Genomic DNA, 19,496 nt, shown 5'->3' with positions numbered 1-19,496 from the left:
CTGATAGGCAAAGTCAAGAATGAGATGGTGAGCACTTACACTTGGAGTACTGTCCTGGGGTCTCCAACTTCACCTCCATCACCAATGGTCAATGTATCATAGCCAATCTCCAGATCAAATTCTTCAAAATTTATCTGTATGACCTAGCAATAAACAGAAACAAACATCTCAACTATATTGCAATATGTAATAAAAATAAAAATTCGGGCAAAGAAACATTGAAAATGCATATCAGACTCATTGTATTTATCCATATAAATACCATGGGAGCAGACCATGTCAGACTATCCCTAAAATCCAATTATTATAATTTTCATGATTTTTATTTGCTCTAATGTACCTTCTGTAATAATTTTTCAATGAAATGGCATGGCTTAGATTTATAGGAAACTCTTATTTGAAGCATGATTAATGCAAATCTACTTTGAGAAGTCTTTATAAAAAGTACATGTAGGCGGAGAGTCGTTTTTCCATACATTTGCATATATTTTTATAAAACTAACATGGAAAAACACAGAGTGTGCTATTTCCATTAAATAGTAAAGCTTAAAAAAACATCAGAGCTAAATTTGAATCTAAATTACCAGATTTAAAGGTATTGGATTTGCTTTTGTGTATCCTTTGGTAACAGAATACCTCAAATGATTATAACATGCTAGCAAAACTGGGAGCAAATTACACCACAATAAGTAACTTAGTATTATTTCTTACTAACATATACTTATGCATTCATACATTGTTTATACATTTATGCAAAAATTCATATTTAATAAAATTGTAATTCTTAAATTAGGAACCTGATATGATATTAAATAATAATGTAATTAAGAATCAGTACAGGAAGAAATTACATAAATACTGTCATATATAATCACGCCTTGAGCAAAAAATAGTTAATAATAAAATAATATCCATTATTTTAGATTAAAAAAATGAATGCCTGAGGTCACCAATTTTAGTAAAGTATAAATTAAAAAGGCATCTCTCTAATAATTTTCATAGCTATTTGTTACCTTGGTAATATAAAGAGAAATTCTAAAAAAATGACCAATTTTATATTCTGGCTTTTTTAAGTTTTATAACATTTTTTTTATTATGACACCTCTTGATTTTTTTAATGGTTTTATATTACATATAGATAGTTACATACAGATACTCTCAATTGATAATTGTCTGTCATTAGAGATTTAGGTTGTTTTTACTTTTTTGTTTTTATAAACAATATGGTTATGAACACTATTAAACAGTTTCTAGTTCAAATGTATATCTCTATGTTATATGCTTAGAATTGTAATTTCTCAAAAACAAACATTTAATTTCATGATATTGTGCTATAAGGTTTTCCAAAATGATTTTACCAGTTTAAATACTTAAAACTTCTGTACATTAGATTTCATTATTTCTACCAAAGTAGAGAGTGTGTAAAGTGATCTTTTGTATTTTCTTAACAATTAAGCTGTATATATTTTTATATGTATGTCATTTATGTTTCTTTTTCTGTGACAGGACTTTGTATTTTGACTGTTTTTCACTTGACTGCTTGTTTATTTATTTTTTGGAAGGAGGGGCCGAGAAAGAGGGAGAGAGAGAATACCAAGCTAGTCCTATGCCCAGTATGGAGCCTGACATGGGGCTTGATCTCACAACACTGAGATCATGACCTGACCCTAAAATATGAGTTAAATTCTTAACTAACTGAGCCACCCAGGTGCCCCTGGACTGCTTGTTATTGATTGCATAATTCTTTATATCAGTGATTCCCAACACATAGGAAAGAGTAATATTTAAGACACATTGAGGTAAACAGATAAGGCTGCTTGCAATGAAAATTTTTTACCCAGGCCTTACTCTGCCTCACAGAGAGCTAAGATCAATATCTTCATTCTACTTGTAATTCATTCATAATACACTGTTCATAATACACCACTGAGTCTGACTCACTAGTTGAGGTCAGCTTTATATATTCTAGATACTAATCTATTACGTGTTAGTGAGTTGCAGTATCTTCTTCAAGTTGATAGCTTGCTTTTTGCTTTCTTTTTTAAAATCTTTTGGTAAGAAGGAATTACCAATTTTACTAAAGTGAACTTTTAATGAATTATTTTATAACACTTCTGCATTACCTGTTTTCTTCAAATCTTTATTTTTGAGGAACTGATTTTCATAAAGTGTGTGAAATAGAGACATAAACGATAACAGTAAACTAGCAGAGATCCCCCTTTCCAAAGCTTCAATATAAATAAGCAGTTGTCTCAATATTACTTGAGACCTCTTTTCCCCAATGATCTGCATGTCAGACTGACATATCTCAAGAGTCTATATATGAGGATGTTGGTTTGGGAGCTCTAGATTGCATTCTTTGATCAGTTTGTGTGTCCCTGAACCAACAGAAATGGGCTTGTTATCACTATAAAATAAGACCATCTTATGAGTCAGATATGACATTTTTCTATACACATTTTGAAAACCATTTTTTTATTATTTTTTGGTTTTTTTTGAAAGATTTATTTAGTTATGAGAGAGAGAGCACATGAGTGGGGGAAGAGGCAAAGAGAGAGAATCCCAAGCAGACTCCCCACTGAGTGTGGAGCCTGATGCAAGTCTTGATCTCACCATCCTGAGATCATGGCCTGAGATGAAATGAACAGTTGGCAGCTAAGGTGACAGAGCCACCCTGGTGCCCTATTTTTTTTTTTTCATTTCAAATGGTATATACCTTTATATTTTTACCTTTTCAGTTTGTATATAGACAGGAAATTTATTTTTGCTTATTGAGCTTACATTTAGGTGACTTTCCTACTACTATTATTTATAAATTATTTTTAGTTTTGTATATAACAAGCATATCTTCTGTAAATGACAATTTATATTCTTATCTATCCTATTTATTAATTTTAGAGAGAGGTAGAAAGTATGGGAGGGGTGGCGAGGGTGGGGCAGAGGAACAAGGAGTCTTAAGCCCACTTCTATGGAACCCAACACAGGACTCAATCAGGACCTGAATCGAAACCAAGAGTAGGTGGGTTAACCAACTATGCCATCCAGGTGCTGTTCTTGTTTCGCCCTTTCTTTTATATTTTTTTTTTCAAAATTTAAATTCAATTAGCCAACATGTAGAACATCATTAGTTTCAGTTGCATATAACACCCAGTGCTCATCACATCATGTGCCCTTCTTAATGCCCATCACCCTCCTACCCCATTCTCCCACCTGTCTCCTCTCCAGCAACCCTCAGTTTCTTTCCCATAGTTAAGAGTCTCTCATGGTTTGAATCCCTCTCTGATTTCTTCCCATTGCATTTAGTTCCCCTTCCCCTATGATCGTCTGCACTGTTTTCTATATTCTGCATATGAGTGAAACCATATGATAATTGTCCTTCTCTGATTGAGTTTCTTTTATCTTAACTGCCCTGGATTTCTGGGGTTTAATGGAATAGGTTATAGTTAGCTTCATTAAGTTGTAGCTCACTTAAAAGGAAATGCTTCTATCTATACTTTCTATGCCATCCCAATCAAAATTCCACAGCATTTTTAAAAGAGCTGGAACAAATGATCATAAAATTTGTATGGAACCAGAAGAGACCCCAAATTACTAAGGAAATGTTGAAAAAGAAAAACAAAACAAAACTGGGGGCATCACATTGCCTGATTGCAAACTTTACTACAAAGCTGTGATCACCAAGACAGCATGGTACTGGCACAAAAACAGACACATAGACCAGTGGAACAGAGTAGAGAGCCCAGATATGGACCCTTAGCTCTATGGTCAAACGATCTTTGACAAAGCAGGAAAAAAAATATACAGTGGAAAAAAGACAGTCTCTTCAATAAATGGTGCTGGGGAAATTGGACAGCTATGTGTAGAAGAATGAAACTTGACCATTCTCTTATACCATACACAAAGATAAACTCAAAATGGATAAAAGGCCTCAATGTGAGACAGGAATCCATCAGAACCCTAGAGGAGAACATAATCAGTAACCTCTTTGACATCAGCCACAGCAACTTCTTTCAAGATATGTCTCCAAATGCAAAGGAAACAAAAGTGAAAATAAACTTTTGTGACTTTATCAAGATAAAAAGCTTCTGCACAGCAAAGGAAACAATCAACAAAACAAAGAGGCAACCGATAGAAAGGGAGAAGATATTCTCAAATGACACTACAGACAAGTGTCTGATATCCAAGATCTATAAAGAACTCCTCAAACTCAACACACACAAAATAGATAATCACATCAAAAAATGGGCAGAAGACACAAACAGGCACTTCTCTAATTAAGACATACAAATGGTTAACAGACACATGAAAAAATATTCATCATCATTAGCAAACAGGGAGATTCAAATCAAAACCACATTGAGATACGACCTTACACCAGTTAGAATGGCCAAAATTAACAAGACAGTAAAAAATATGTGTTGGAGAGGATGTGGAGAAAGGGGAACCCTCTTACGCTGTTGGTGGGAATGTCACTTAGTGCAGCCACTTTGGAAAACAGTGTGGAGATTCCTTAAGAAATTAAAAATAGAGTTTCCCTATGACCTTGCAATTGGTATTTACCCCAAAGATACAGATGTAGTGAAAAGAAGGGCCATCTGTACCCCAATGTTCATAGCAGCAATGGCCACAGTCACCAAACTGTGGAAAGAACCAAGATGCCCTTCAATGAACAAATGGATTAAAAAGATATGGTCCATATATACAATGGAGTATTATGCCTCCATCAGAAAGGATGAATACCCAACTTTTGTATCAACATGGATAGGACTGGAAGAGATTATGCTAAGTCAAGCAGAGAGAGTCAATTTTTATATGGTTCCACTTATGTGTGGAACATAAGGAATAACATGGAGGACATTGGGAGATGGAGAGGAGAGTGAGATGGGGGAAATTGAGGCGGAGACAAGCCATGAGAGGCTGTGGACTCAAACTGAGGGTTTTGGAGGGGATGGGCGTAGGGGGTTGGGTGAGCCTAGTGGTGGGTATTATGGAGGGCACATATTGCATGGAGCACTGGGTGTGGTGCATAAACAATGAATTTTGGAACACTAAAAAAAATAATTAAATTTAAAAAATAAAGGAAATGCAAGATTAAAGGGAAAGAAAGGGAATGATTCTAATATTTCACCATTAAGAATATTATTGAGGTAATTATACTTTATGAAGACAAACAAGTTTTCTTCTCTGGTTTTCCTTGCTTATTTAGTATCAAAATTTTTCATCAGATAAATTGGCACATGTATACTTTCATTTCTATTATGGAAAAGCTTCTGTAAGTTTGAGAATAATTTATTTTTTTGGAAGTTGGATAGAAGTATCCTATAAGGGACAGCTGCATGGCTCAGTTAATTAAGAAACTGCCTTCAGCTCAGGTCATGATCTTGGGGGTCAGGCTCCCTGCTCACCAGGGAATGTGCTTTTCTCTCTCCCTCTGCCTCTGCCCCCTGCTTATGCTCTTTCAAATAAATACATAAAAACTTTCAAAAAATAAAAGAACTATGCTGTAAAAATATCTAAGCCTCTTTCTGGGGAGCAGTAGTTGGTATTTTTTTTTAACTTTTTGAATTATTCAGACTTTCAGGTTTGTCTGTTTTCCTTTGAGTCAGTTTAAAGTAAGTTTACTTTTCTCAGAAACATTTCAACATTGAGAAAATTTTCAAATTCATTGTCAGATAGTTATTCACTTTCTTTTAGTCTATGCTACATCTAGGCTTTCGTCCTGTTTCTATTTCTAATATTATCTGTGTTTCCTCTATTTTTGCTATTTTTTTATTATGGTAATATATGTAAAGGAAAATTTGTGCTCTTAACCATTCTTTAAGTGTACAGTTTGGTGGCATTATGTTCATAAAGTTGTACAACTCTTACCACTGTCTGTTTCCAAAAGTTTTTCCAATACATCAAACCAAAACCTCGTTACTATTGAGCCATAACTCCTCATTTTCCCTTTCTCTTGCCCTTGGTAATTTCTAACATGCTATATATTTCTACAAATTTGCCAATTAGAAGTATTTTATGTAAGTATAATCATTTGTCTTCTTGTGTCTGATTTATTTCACTTAGCATAAGATCTTTGAGGTTTATACATATTATAGCAAATGTATTCCTTTTCATGGCCAAATAATATTCTATTGTATGCCTATAGCTCATTTTGTTTAACTACAACTCTGTTGATAGACACATGTGATGTATGTATTTTTTGCCTATTGTGAATATTGCTACTATGAAGATTGGTATACAAGTAAAGGTTCAAATATTTGTTTTCGATTTTCAGAGTATATACCCAGGACTGGAATTTCTGTGCCATATATTGACTGTATGTTTAACTTTTTGAGGAACTACCAAATTACTTTCCAGAGTTGCTGCAAAATTTAAATCCCCACCAGCAATACATGAGGATTCCAGTTTTTCCACATTCTCAAAAGTTTTGATTTTTGTTTTGTTTTTATTGTAGTCATCTTAGTAGGTGTGTTGCTTATTTTTATTTTGTTTTTATTGTAGCCATCCCAGGAGGTGTAAAGTTTTCTATTATTGTGGTTTGATTGCATTTCTCTAATGAATAATAATATCAAATATCTTTTCATGTATTTATTGGCCATTTGCATATCTTCTTCGGAGGACTGGCTATTCAAGTCTTTTACCCATTTTTAAATTAGGTTGTTTTACTGCTACTGATTGTGTACTCTAAATATTAGTTTCTTTTCTTTCCACTTTATTTATTTATTTATTTATTTATTTATTTATTTATAAGATTTTGTTTATTTATTTGACAGAGATCACAAGTAGGCAGAGAGGCAGGCAGAGAGAAAGAATTTTATATCTGTCAAAAATTCTTGTTCTTTCATCCTTTAAATATGTTATCTTATGGTTTTCTGGTTTCCATGTGTTCTTCTTATTAAAAATCAGCTGTTGATATTTTTAGGATTTCTTGCACATGGCCAGTGACTTCTTTCCTCATGTTTTCAAGATTCTCTGTCTATATCTTTCAGCAATTTAACTATGATTTGTCCATGTATGAAACTCTTAGAGTTTACTTGGAGTTTTTTGAGCTTCTAATGTGTAGATTCATGTATTACTCACATTTGGGAAATTTTTGACCATCATTTCTTTAAATATTTCTTCTGCATCTTTATAAGATTCTCATAATACATTTTTTACTAACTTGTTCATATCTCTTATGCCCATTTCATTTTTTTTATTTATTATTTTTCCTTTTATTTTTCAGACTGGATAATTTTAATTGTCCAAAAAGGTGTTCAAGTTTACTAATTCTGTCTTCTGCCTGGTCAAATCTGCTATTGAACTTCTCTAGTTAGTTTTTCACTTCAGTTTTATATTTTGAATTCCCAAAATTCCTATTTGGATTCTTTTTATAATTTATATCTCCTTATTGATATTCTGATTTTATTCATATATCATTATTATAGTCCCCTTCAATTCTTTGTCCATATTCTTTGAGCATAATTAATAGAATCATGACAAATCTTTGTTTAATACACTCAATGACTGAACTTTCTTCAGGGATTTTTTTGGTCAAATCAATTTGTTCTTTTGAATGCTCATACTTTCCTGCTTCTTTGTATGCTTTGCAATTATTCTGTTGTTGTTGAAACTGGACATTTGAATATGATAATGCAGAAACTCTGGAAATCAGATTCTCTCCTTTCTCCAGGATTTTGCTGTTTTTGATTGTTGAAAGTTTAACTTGTGTCCATACAATATTTTTTCTGAAACTGATTTTTTTTAAATACAAGGAGCTTAAAAAGCAACCACTTTAAGTATTTTTAGGCTGCTATAACAAAAATACCATAAAGTGGATGAGTTATAAACAAACAAAAAAAAATTATCTCAGTCCTTGAGGCTAGAAAGTCTATGATCAAGATGCTGGCTGATTTAGTGTCTAGTGAGAACACTCTTCCTCATGAATGGAAATCTTTTTTTTCTTTTTTCTTTTTCATCCTCTGGACCTAAGTATTTCCTAAAGGCCCACCTCCTAATATCATCATATTGGGCATTAAGATTTCAACACATGAATTTTGAGTGAACACAAATATGCAGACCATGATAAGACCTTCCCTAGTCTTTGAGGATTGGCTCAGTGCCCCACACTTGTTTAATACTTAGCCAGACCATTCACAAGTCTCCATAGCTTTCACTTGATGCTTACACTAGGCTTATAGATCAGCTAGTGGTGAAAGCTTAAGGTCTTCTCAGGTTTTCTGAACATGCGCCTTGTCCTGCACATGCATGTGACTTTCTAAATTCTACCATATACTGGAGAGTTTTCAAATGCCCTCATTTCCCAAAAAAACTCTTATTTCTAGTGACTCATTCATGATAGCTTTCTTCCCTATGTGTTTAGTTATATTTAATAGTAAAAGTGTATTTATTTGAGCTTAAGCTTTGAGAATCCTGAGGCCCTAAATTGGGTATAATTTTATTCATTTTATGCTAATTGAATCCAAGAGTTACTACCAAGCTGGTACCATTTTAACATTCTCTGAGGGTTTGAAATAAATGCTAAATTTCAAGTTTAGCTTCTTCACCTATTGATCCAAAGAGACTAGGCCCCCATCTTAGTCGTCTCATTCCAGAGATTTATTGCCATCTGCTCCAAGGAAAACCAAGTTTTCTTCCCATTTCATCTCCTATTTTCATTTCAGTTCATGTTCTTTTCATTACGTGTGTATCTATTTATATGTGTTTATACAGTATCTATGCATAGCCTCGTAGATTTTCTTTGCTTTCTTCTAAACCAGAAATGCACTGAAAAATATGTTTCTTGTTTTTCAGTTGGAGGCCCTCTCAGAATACCTGATCTGTCACCCTGTCAAAAGAAAAAATCCCACGGTCCGCTTTACCCTAAATCAGTTCACAATATATTGCATTTAAAATTAGGGAATGCCTCCTTTCTATGCCTTTAAAAGCCCAATCAGCTAGTAGAGAAAATTAGCTATCAAATAAATGACTGATAGTTTGATTTCTATTTCTATACCAAACCTTTGACAGTCATTATTGTATAATAATGTCCCAAAGGGTTTAGACACCCATTTAATGGTAGATTTTATTTTGCCAGAATTGTAACTGAGATTCACACATTTATATGTATAACAATGAGAACCCTACTTCATTTTAAATTAAGTGATAAATTAATTACTAACTAGTCCATATACTTTCAGATAAGCACTTAACCACTGAGCTGTCACTTGAAATTTTAGACATTTGTAATTCTTGAACAATTTCAGTGACACCCAGTCACTGAGAAGCTGGAATAGTCTAATTGAATTTGTAGAACACATTCATTTTAATTTGATTCGTGTAAACTTAGTTTAAATATTTATACAGGCATAGACCTTTAAAGTAAAGTCTATGCATTAAAAAATAAAAATGAATTTTGCCTCAATTGGAGACTTTAATATAAATAAAACATAATAAACTCAAAAATAGTATACTGAAATATTTCCAAGGGAAAAAAGTTAGAAGGTATAAAGATAATTTGGAAAAACAAATAAAAAACTTTGTTTATGATAGAATGTAATAAGTAGCATCAAGAGTCTGATGTGAAATTTTCTTTTTATGGATTCTCTCTTAATATGGGAATTGACCAAATAGACATTTTATATCCTTTTATTTTTGTTTAATGTGGAAATGAAATGCAAAACTAGTAAAAAATCAACAAATATTAATTTATCAAGAACACTTCCCTTACTTGTTTAGTTGGTAGTAGGGCTGAAACATTTACTAGGGAAACTGGAAGAATATAATGAATATTTGAAGAGAAAGCAATGTCATACATATGCCTCCCTTATTTTTTCCTAATTATTATTTGTGGGTGGGAAAAGAAAACTGCATTTAACTCATGGGATTGCTGGAAAAAAGTTGTGATAATAAAATATGCCGCTGAAACATAGAAATAATCTATAATTATCTTGATTTATCTTAACCAAATAAGCCACTCTCTTGACTTCCATTTGTAGAGAAATGATTCCAAATTGTTTACATAGTGCTGCTTATTGAGAGTTATGTTAAAAACTTTTAAGCTACTCACATAGTTGATTAAGAATAATCTCATGTGGAAGAAGCAAGATGGTGGAAGAGTAACACACTGAAATATCATTAGGTCCCAGGAATTCACCTAGATAGTTAACAAACCATTCCAAACACCTATAAACTCAACAGGAGATAAAAGACAAGAAGAGCAGCAATCCTAGGACAGAAAATCAACCACTTTCTGGAAGGTAGGACATGTGGAGAAGTGAATCCGAGAAAACAGGAAGATAGATGGTGGAGGGGAGGGGCTGGCTCCTGGTAAGGAGTGGAGCAACAGAGCCCAAAATCAGAACTTTCAGAAGTCTACTCCACTGAGGGACATTGTTCCAGATGCTTAGTGGGGGTGCAGGGGCAGTGTGGTCTCAGGACCCGTGGGGTCAAAGAAAGATCGGGGGTGTCTGAGTGTGGCAGAGCTGGAGGTATGAAAGAGGGGAAGCCAGCTACAGAGACAGAGTCAAGGAGTGAGCTCTCAGCCTAGGGTTACCTTAAACCTTGATCCAAGGCACAGTTGGACCACTGCTCTTTGAGCAGGGACCCCATAAGTGGCAGATCTGGAGAGACACCCCCCCCCACTTCTCCTCCTCCAGGAAGAGCAGCACAGGAGGGCACAGTAGGAACCTGCTGGGTTTGGAGACTCCAAATGGGACTGTGCACCAGAGACTGAAACACTCAGTCACAAGCTGGGTGAGCACGGAGTGCAGCCAAAGACCAGGGGCATGGGAGTGTTTGACTGCTTTTCTCTGATGGCACAATGGGGAATGGGTCCCTGAGCTCTCAGCGTCTCTGGGACAGAGTTTGAGGCTGCCATTTTCATTCCCATCCTCCAAAGCTCTATGGAAAGTGTTCAGGGAACAAAAGCTATCGAGAGTGAACACAAGCAGATTACTTAGCCTGGCCCCTGGAAAGGGTGGTGCAATGCCTATTCAGGCAAAGACGTTTGAGAATCACTACATTGGCACCCCCCACCAAGAAGATCAGCAAGAATATCAAACCAAGACCAACTTCATCAATCAATGAGAACTGTGGAACTCCTGAGCTAGGGGAAAGCAATGCATAGAATTCATTGCTTTATTTCCATGATCCTTTAGTCTTGCAAACTTAAGTTGTTTTTTTTTTAATTTTATTTTTTTCTTATTCTTCTTTTTAACTTGTCCTCTTTCCTCTTTTAACGTTTTTTTAAACTATTTTATCTTAACAATACATTTTTAAAAAAATCTTTTTAAATTTTCATTGTTATAGTCATGTTTTATCCCTTCATTGTATTTGACCTTATTTTTTGTATACATATACATTTATTTTTCTTTAAAATTTTGAGATACAACTTCTTCTGATAGATCTAAATATACCCTAAATCTAGCACATGGGTATGTTCTAGTCCCCAGCCTGATCACATTCTCTCCACATCTTTTTTACTTTTTTTTCCCCAGCAAACTTATCAATTCCTTTTTTAGAATCTTTTTAAATTTTCATCTTTACAGTCATATTCCATCCTATCATCATGTTTTCCCTTATTTTTGTATAAGTTTTTCCTCCTTTATAATTTTTGGAGGTAGTTTCTTCTAAGAGACCAGAATACACCCAAAATCAAGTGATATATATGTGTGTGTGTGTATATATATATATATATATATATATATATATATATAAAACATCTAATATATATATTTATTTAATTTTTTAAATTTTTATTTTCTTTTTCCTCCTTTCTTCTCCCCCCAGTTTTGGGTCTCTTCTGATTTGGTTAGCATATATATTTCTGGTGTCTTTACTACCCTTTTAGTATTTTATTCTCTCATTTCTATATTCTTATCTGGGTAAAACGACAAGGCAGAAAAACTCACCCCCCCCAAAAAAAAAAGAACAAGAGGCAGTACTGATGGCTACAAACCAATTCAATATGGACATTGGTAATATGTCAGAACAGAGCTCAGAATAACGATTCTCAAGGAGCTAGCTCGGTTGGAAAAAGGCATGGAATATATTAGAGAATCCCTTTCTGAAGAAATAAAATCCCTTTCTGGAGAAATAAAAGAACTAAAATCTAACGAAGTTGAAATTTAAAAAGTTATTAATGAAGTGCAATAAAAAATGGAGGCTCTTACTGCTAGAATAAATGAAGCAGAAGAGATAATTAGTGATATAGAAGATCAAATGATGGAGAATAAAGAAGCTGAGCAAAAGAGAGACAAACAGCTACTGGACTACAAGGGGAGAATTTGAAAGATAAGTGATACCATTAGATGAAACAATATTAGAATAATTGGGATCCCAGAGGAAGAAGAAAGAGAAAGGGGGCAGAAGGTATATTGGAGCAAATTATAGTAGACACTTTCCCTCATATGGCAAAGGGAACAAGTGTCAAAATCCAGGAGGCACAGAGACCCCTCCTCAAAATCAATAAAAATAGGTCCATACCTCGTTATCTAATAGTAAGACTTACAAGGCTTAGTGACAAAGAGAAAATCCTGAAAATGGCTTGGGACAAGAGGTCTGTAATATACAATGGTAGAAATATTAGATTGGCAGCAGACTTACCCACAGAGACCTGGCAGGCCAAAAAGGATTGGCATGATATATTTAGAGCACTACAAGAGAAAAATATACAGCCAAGAATACTATATCCAGCCTGGCTGTCATTGAAACAGAGTTAAAAGCTTCCAGGACAAACAAAAACTGAAAGAATTTACAAACATCAAACCAGCCCTACAGGAAATACTGAAAGATGTCCTCTAAGCAAAGAGAGAGCCTAAAAGTAGTAGACCAGTAAGGAACAGAGACAATATAGAGTAACAGTCACCTTAGAGTCAATACAATGGCACTAACTTAATATCTTTCAATAATTACCCTGAAAATAAGTGGGCTAAATGCCCCAATCAAAAGACGGGGGAGGGGCTGCCTGGGTGGCTCAGTGGTTTAAGCCTCTGCTTTTGGCTCAGGTCATGGTCTCAGGGTCCTGGGATTGAGCCCCACATCAGATTTCTGCTCAGCGGGGAACCTGCTTCCCCCCTCTCTCTGCCTACCTCTTTGCCTACTTGTGATCTCTGTCTGTCAAATAAATAAATAAAATCTTAAAGAAAAGACATAGGGTATCAATGGATTTAAAAAAAAAAAATACCCATGGATATGCTGTCTACAAGAAACTCATTTTAGACCCAAAGAAACCTCCAGATTTAAAGTGACGGAGTGGGAAACAATTTACCATGCTAATGGACATCAAAAGAAAGCTGGGTAGAAATCCTTATAATAGATCAATTAGATTTTAAGCCAAAGAGTATAATAAGAGATGATGAAGGACAGTATATCATAATTAAAGGGTCTGTCCAACAAGAAGATCTAACAATTTTATGTATCTATGCCCCTAGCATGGGAGCAGCCAATTATATAAACCAATTAATAACAAAATTAAAGAAACACATCAACAATAATATAATATAGTAGGGGACATTAACACCCCCTCAATGAAATGGACAGATCATACAAGCAAAAGATCAACAAGGAAATAAAGGCTTTAAATGACAAACTGGACCAGATGGACATCACAGATGTATTCAGAACATTCCATCCCAAAGCAACAGAATACACATTCTTCTCTAGTGCACATGGAACAGTATCTAGGATAGAACATGCCCTGGGTCACAAATCTGGTCTCAACCAGTACCAAAGGATTGGGATCATTCCCTGCATATTTTCAGACCACAATTCTCTGAAGGTAGAACTCAATCACAAGAGGAAAGTTGGAAAGAACTCAAATACATGGAGGCTAAAGAGCATCCTTCTAAAGAATTAATGGGTCAACCAGGAAATTAAAGAAGAATTGAAAAAATTCATGGAGACAAATGAAAATGAAAACACAACTGTTCAAAATTTTGGGGACATAGCAAAATCGGTCCTGAGAAGAAAGTAAATGGCACTACAAGTCATTCTCAAGAAACAAGAAAGGTCTCAAATATACAATCTAACCCTACACCTAGAGGAGCTGGAGAGAGAACAGGAAAGAAAGCCCAGACCCAAAGGAAAAGAGAAATCATAAAGATCAGAGCAGAAATCAATGAAATAGAAACCAAAAGAACAGCAGAACAAATCAACAAAGTAGGAGCTGGTTCCTTGAAAGAATTAATAAGATTGATAATTCTCTGGGCTTTTCTTATGAGAGAGAGAGAGAGAAAGGACCCAAATTAACAAAATCATGAATGAAAACAGGAGAGATTACGACCAAAACCAAAGAAATACAAACAATTAGAAAAACATATTATGAGCAACTACATGCCAGCAAATTTGACAATCTGGAAGAAATGGATGCATTCCTAGAGACAGATAAACTACCAAAACTGAACCAGGAGGAAATAGAAAACCTGAACAGACCCATAACCAGGAAGGAGATTGAAGCAGTCATAAAAAATCTCCCAACAAACAAGAGCCCAGGGCCAGATGGCTTCCTAGGGGAATTCTACCAAACATTTAAAGAAGAATTAATACCTATTTTCCTGAAACTGTTCCAAAAAATAGAAATGGAAGGAAAACTTCTAAACTCATTTTATGAGGCCAACATTACCTTAATCCCATCAAAAAGGAGAATTACAGACCAATATCTTTGATGAACACAGATGCAAAAATTCTCACCAAGATACTAGCCAATAGGATCCAACAGTACATTAAAAGGATTATTCACCATAACTAAGTGGGATTTATTCCTGGGCTGCAAGGTTGGTTCAACATCTGTAAATCAATCAATGTGATAAAATACATTAATAAAAGAAAGAACAAGAACCATATGATACTCTCAATAGATGTTGAAAAGCATTTGACAATGTGCAACATCCTTTCATGATCAAAACTCTTCATGCTAATGGACATCAAAAGAAAGCTGGGTGGAAATCCTTATAGTAGATCAATTAGATTTTAAGCCAAAGAGTATAATAAGAGATGATGAAGGACAGTATTAATTAAAGGGTCTGTCCAACAAGAAGATCTAACAATTTTATGTATCTATGCCCCTAGCATACACCCTTCAAGGTGTAGGGATAGAGGGTACAGACCTCAATACCATCAAAGCCATCTCTGAAAAACCCACAGCAAATATCATAATCAATGGGGGAAAACTGAGACATTTTCCCTTAAGGTCAGGAACATGGAAGTGATGTCCACTATCACCACTGCTATTCAGCATAGTACTAGAAGTCCTAGCCTTGGCCTACAGACAGCAAAAAGAAATAAAAGGCATCCAAATTGGCAAAGAAGAAGTCAAACTCTCACTCTTTGCAGGTGATATGATACTTTATGTGAAAACCCAAAAGACTCCACTCCTAAACTGCTAGAACTCATACTGGAATTTGGTAAAATGTCAGGATACAAAATCAATGCACAGAAATCAATTGCATTTCTACAGACCAACAGCAAGACAGAGAAGAGAAATTAAGGACTCAATCTCATTTATAATTGCACCCAAAACCATAAGATACCTAGGAATAAACCTAACAAAAGAGGCAAAGAATCTGTACTCAGAAAACTATAAAGTTATGCATGAAAGAAATTGAGGAAGACACAAAGAAATGTAAAAACATTCCATGCTCATGGGTCAGAAGAACAAATATTGTGAAAATGTCTATGCTACCTAAAGCAGTTTACAAATTTAGTGCATCCCTATCAAAATACCATCAATTTTTTTTCAAAGAAATGAAACAAATAATCCTAAAATTTATATGGAACCAGAAAAGACCCTGATAGAGGAATGTTGAAAAAGAAAGCCAAAGTTGGTGGCATCAAAATTCTAGACTTCAAGCTCTACTACAACACTGTCATTATCAAGACAGTATGGTACTGGCAGAAAAACAGACACATAGATCAATAGAGCAGAATAGAGAGCCAAGAAATAGACCCTCAACTCTATGGTCAACTAATCTTTGACAAAGCTGGAAAGAATGTCCAGTGGATCAGACAGTCTCCAACAAATGGTGCTGGGAAAATTGGACAGCCACATGCAGAAGAATTAAAATGGACATTTCCTTATACCACACATACAAATAGACTCAAAATGGATGAAAGACCTCAATGTGAGACAGGAATCCATCAAAATCCTTGAGGAAAACACAGTCAGCAACCTCTTCAACCTTAGCTGCAGCAACTTCCTCCTAGAAACATCACCAAAAGCAAGGGAAGCAAGGGCAAAAATGAACATTGGGACTTTATCAAGATCAAAGGCTTTTGCACAGCAAAGGAAACAGCCAACAAAACCAAAAGACAACTGACAGAATGGGAGAAGATATTTGCAAATGACCTGTCAGATATAGGGCTAGTATCCAAAATCTATAAATAATTTATCAAACTCAACACCCAAAGAAGAAATAAACCAATCAAGAAATGGGCAGAAGACATGAACAGACATTTCTGCAAAGAAGACATCCAGATGGCCAACAGACACAAGAAAATGTGCTCCATATCAGTTGGCTTCAGAAAAATGCAAATCAAAACCACAACGAGAAACCATCTCACACTAGTCATAATGGCTAACACTAATTAGCTAATTAGCCAGGAAACGAAAGATGTTGGCAAGGATGTGGAGAAAGGGGGAACCTCCTCTTGGTGGGAATGCAAGCTGCTGTAGCTACTCTGGAGAATAGCATGGAGTTTCCTCAAAAAGTTGAAAATAGATCTATACTACGACCCAGAAAACACACTATTTGGTATTTATCCTAAAGATACAAATGCAGCAATCCAAAGGGGCACGTGCACCTGAATGTTTATAGCAGCAATGTCCACAATAGTCAAACTATGGTAGGAAACTAGAGGTCCATCAACAGATGAATGGATAAAGAAGAAGTTGTATGTATGTGTGTATGTATGTGTGTGTGTGTATGAATGATGGAATACTATGCAGCTATCAAAAGAAATGAAATCTTGCCATTTGCAATGACATGGATGGAGGTAGAGGGTATTATGCTGAGCGAAATAAGTCAATCAGATAAAAGCAATTATCGTATGATCTCTGATATGAGGAATTTGAGAGGCAGGTCGGGGGGGGTGGTTCGGTGGTAGGGAAGAAATAAATGAAACAAGATGGAATTAGGAAGGAGACAAACCATAAGAGATTCTAAATCTCAGGAAACAACCTGAGGGTTGCTTGGCAAAGGAGGGTAGGAAGAGGGTGGCTGGGTTATGGACATTGGGGAGGATATGTGCTATGAAAAGTGCTGTGAAATTTGTAAGCCTGATGGTTGACAGACCTGTACCACTGGGGCAAATAATAGATTATATGTTAATTAAAAAATTAAAAAAAAAGAATAATCTCATGCATTTCAACATTGCTTTCCAGAAGAGAGAAATCTGTAATCAGGATTAGATACTAAATACATAGTAGATCCATTTCTCATAATTCTTAAGACATAAGTTTTCATAAGATACTTTGAAAGAAGTAGTATATAACCTAATTCTCATATTTTTTATTCTCTGTATCATTTACAGTATTTAAAACCAAGACTTTTACTTTATTACACTTCATGAAGTCATGTAGAATTTCCACTAAACTATATGTTTTATATCCATTACTCATGAAATTTGAAATATTAGCAAGTATTTATATTGTGTGAGTCACTAGGCTCAGTAGCATATGTATTGCTTTATTTTAATCCTAGAAGTTTCTACAGTATATATTTGCACATTAGTTTAGCCGTTCAGCCCTTGAATATCCACCTTGTGTTTGAAGAGTTAAGAATCTTGCTAAGAAGCACAGCTTAGTTCCCAATAAAGTCAGATATTCTGTTCTCTATCACTAATTGCATTTAAAGTATAGACATGAGATCTAAGCTTTGCTGCCTGTTCTGGCAGTGGGCTACAAAAGAAATAGAAACAACCAGTTTGAGGAGCAATAGTGGTTTTAATATAGAGAGACACTAAAATCCTAGAGCAGCAACATCCAACAGAAAAAAATCCTCCCAAAAATCAGAATCAGGTTGGCCTAATACCACAATCCAAATGCTTTAACATCTCAGTAGTTTCCATTTGCATAGTAAAGGTCTGTAATGTAGCAAATACTGTCTGCTTGCCAAATACCTGATATATAGTAACAGTTTATGAATATGTCGTATGATGTGGGACATATGTCTTATGTCTTAAATAGGGATAGCAAGAGGAGATAAGTTACGAAATTTAAGAACCAATTATTATGTCGATTCCTTAAGTGATGAAATTTAAGAACTGATTATTATGTCAATTCCTTGGGATAAAAGTATAGAAGCATAGATTGGTTTCAGCTATTTTATCTTCTATGGTAAAATTTGTATTTTCTTTGCATCAATGCAAATCTGAAAGCTGATGAAATTCCTTAGTATTTCTCTAGCTGCTGGTCATTATATAAAACACCCTGTGCTAATATAATCAGCATAACTTTCAAATGGATCTTCGATGATTTTTTAAATAAATAAATGATGCTTTAATATTAATACCAAGCTATGCATATTTGGGAGACTAGGATTATACAGCTAGGGGCATGAACAATGCCTACATTTTAAGTCTCATCTTTGTCAATGAATGTTATGTTATATGGGGAAAGTCTCTGATATCTATAAAAGAGTGCTGATAATTCATACTACCTAAAGTTGAAGGAGGCATTCCATCAAACAAAATTTGTAAAAAACACATATTGTACTTGATACAGAGAAAGCCCTCATAGATGGCAGCTATTATTAGCCATGATAAGCTAATCATCATAAAACAGCTGTTCACATATGTTCACCATGATCCTGAAAATGAAGTTCTTTTTTTGAAAACCCCACTATGATTCAAAGAGAAGGGAGCCTTCCCCAAACTCTATGCTGCTAAGAATTTATCTTTCATTTTCTCCATTATGTTTGTTTCAGAATGACAATAATTCACTCAGATATTTGCAAGTATTTTTTGCTACCAGATGAGGAAATCCAGAACGCATAATATATGCATATATACAAAATACACAAACTTTAATTAAGTTTAAGGTAGGCAATGTAAAGTTACATAATCAATTTGACATTTAATTAAATCACTTCTTTTTTTTCATATACTTTCCAGACCTTGGCAATCGCAGTCCAATGGGGAGACAAGACAGAAACAAGTTAAAGACTAATACCGCATCTTATGCGCTTCGGGATATGGACATGTGGGATCACATGGAAGCAGAGAGGAGAGCCATCTAATCCAACTGGAGCATTAAGTGGAACGATTTCCTCAAAGAGGGAATTCCCATGCAGTACAAAGTAAAGTAGAGAATTGGGTAAGAACTTTCTAGGGGAGAGCATGAAAATGTCACAATGGAAAAAAAAATATCCTTTTTTGTTTCTGTAATATAAACTGCTAAACATGAAGTGATGAGAAGGAAAGCAAAAGATAGATGTAGGGACCCCATCATGTTATGGACTTTGAGCTTTATCTTCTAAATGAGAAGCAGCAAATAATGAGTTTTGAATATAGTGTTGACA

At 34.8% G+C, this 19,496-nt stretch overlaps 1 protein-coding gene across 5 annotated transcripts in view; it reads right to left on the bottom strand.

Annotated features, from left to right (window-relative positions):
* Nucleotides 1-19,496, bottom strand: part of CSMD3 (CUB and Sushi multiple domains 3) — a 1,255,873-nt gene that overhangs the window by 584,079 nt on the left and 652,298 nt on the right. For all 5 annotated transcript variants that reach the window (XM_047727675.1, XM_047727671.1, XM_047727673.1 and 2 more), the window contains one exon: nt 40-143. In XM_047727675.1, coding sequence (XP_047583631.1) covers nt 40-143 — 104 coding nt within the window. The remainder of the gene's footprint in view (nt 1-39; nt 144-19,496) is intronic.

This window comes from Lutra lutra, chromosome 4 (assembly GCF_902655055.1).
Source record: "Lutra lutra chromosome 4, mLutLut1.2, whole genome shotgun sequence".
NCBI lineage: Eukaryota > Metazoa > Chordata > Mammalia > Carnivora > Mustelidae > Lutra > Lutra lutra.
The sequence above is the reverse complement of the archived record's forward strand: the minus strand, read 5'-3'. Positions and strand labels throughout refer to the sequence as shown.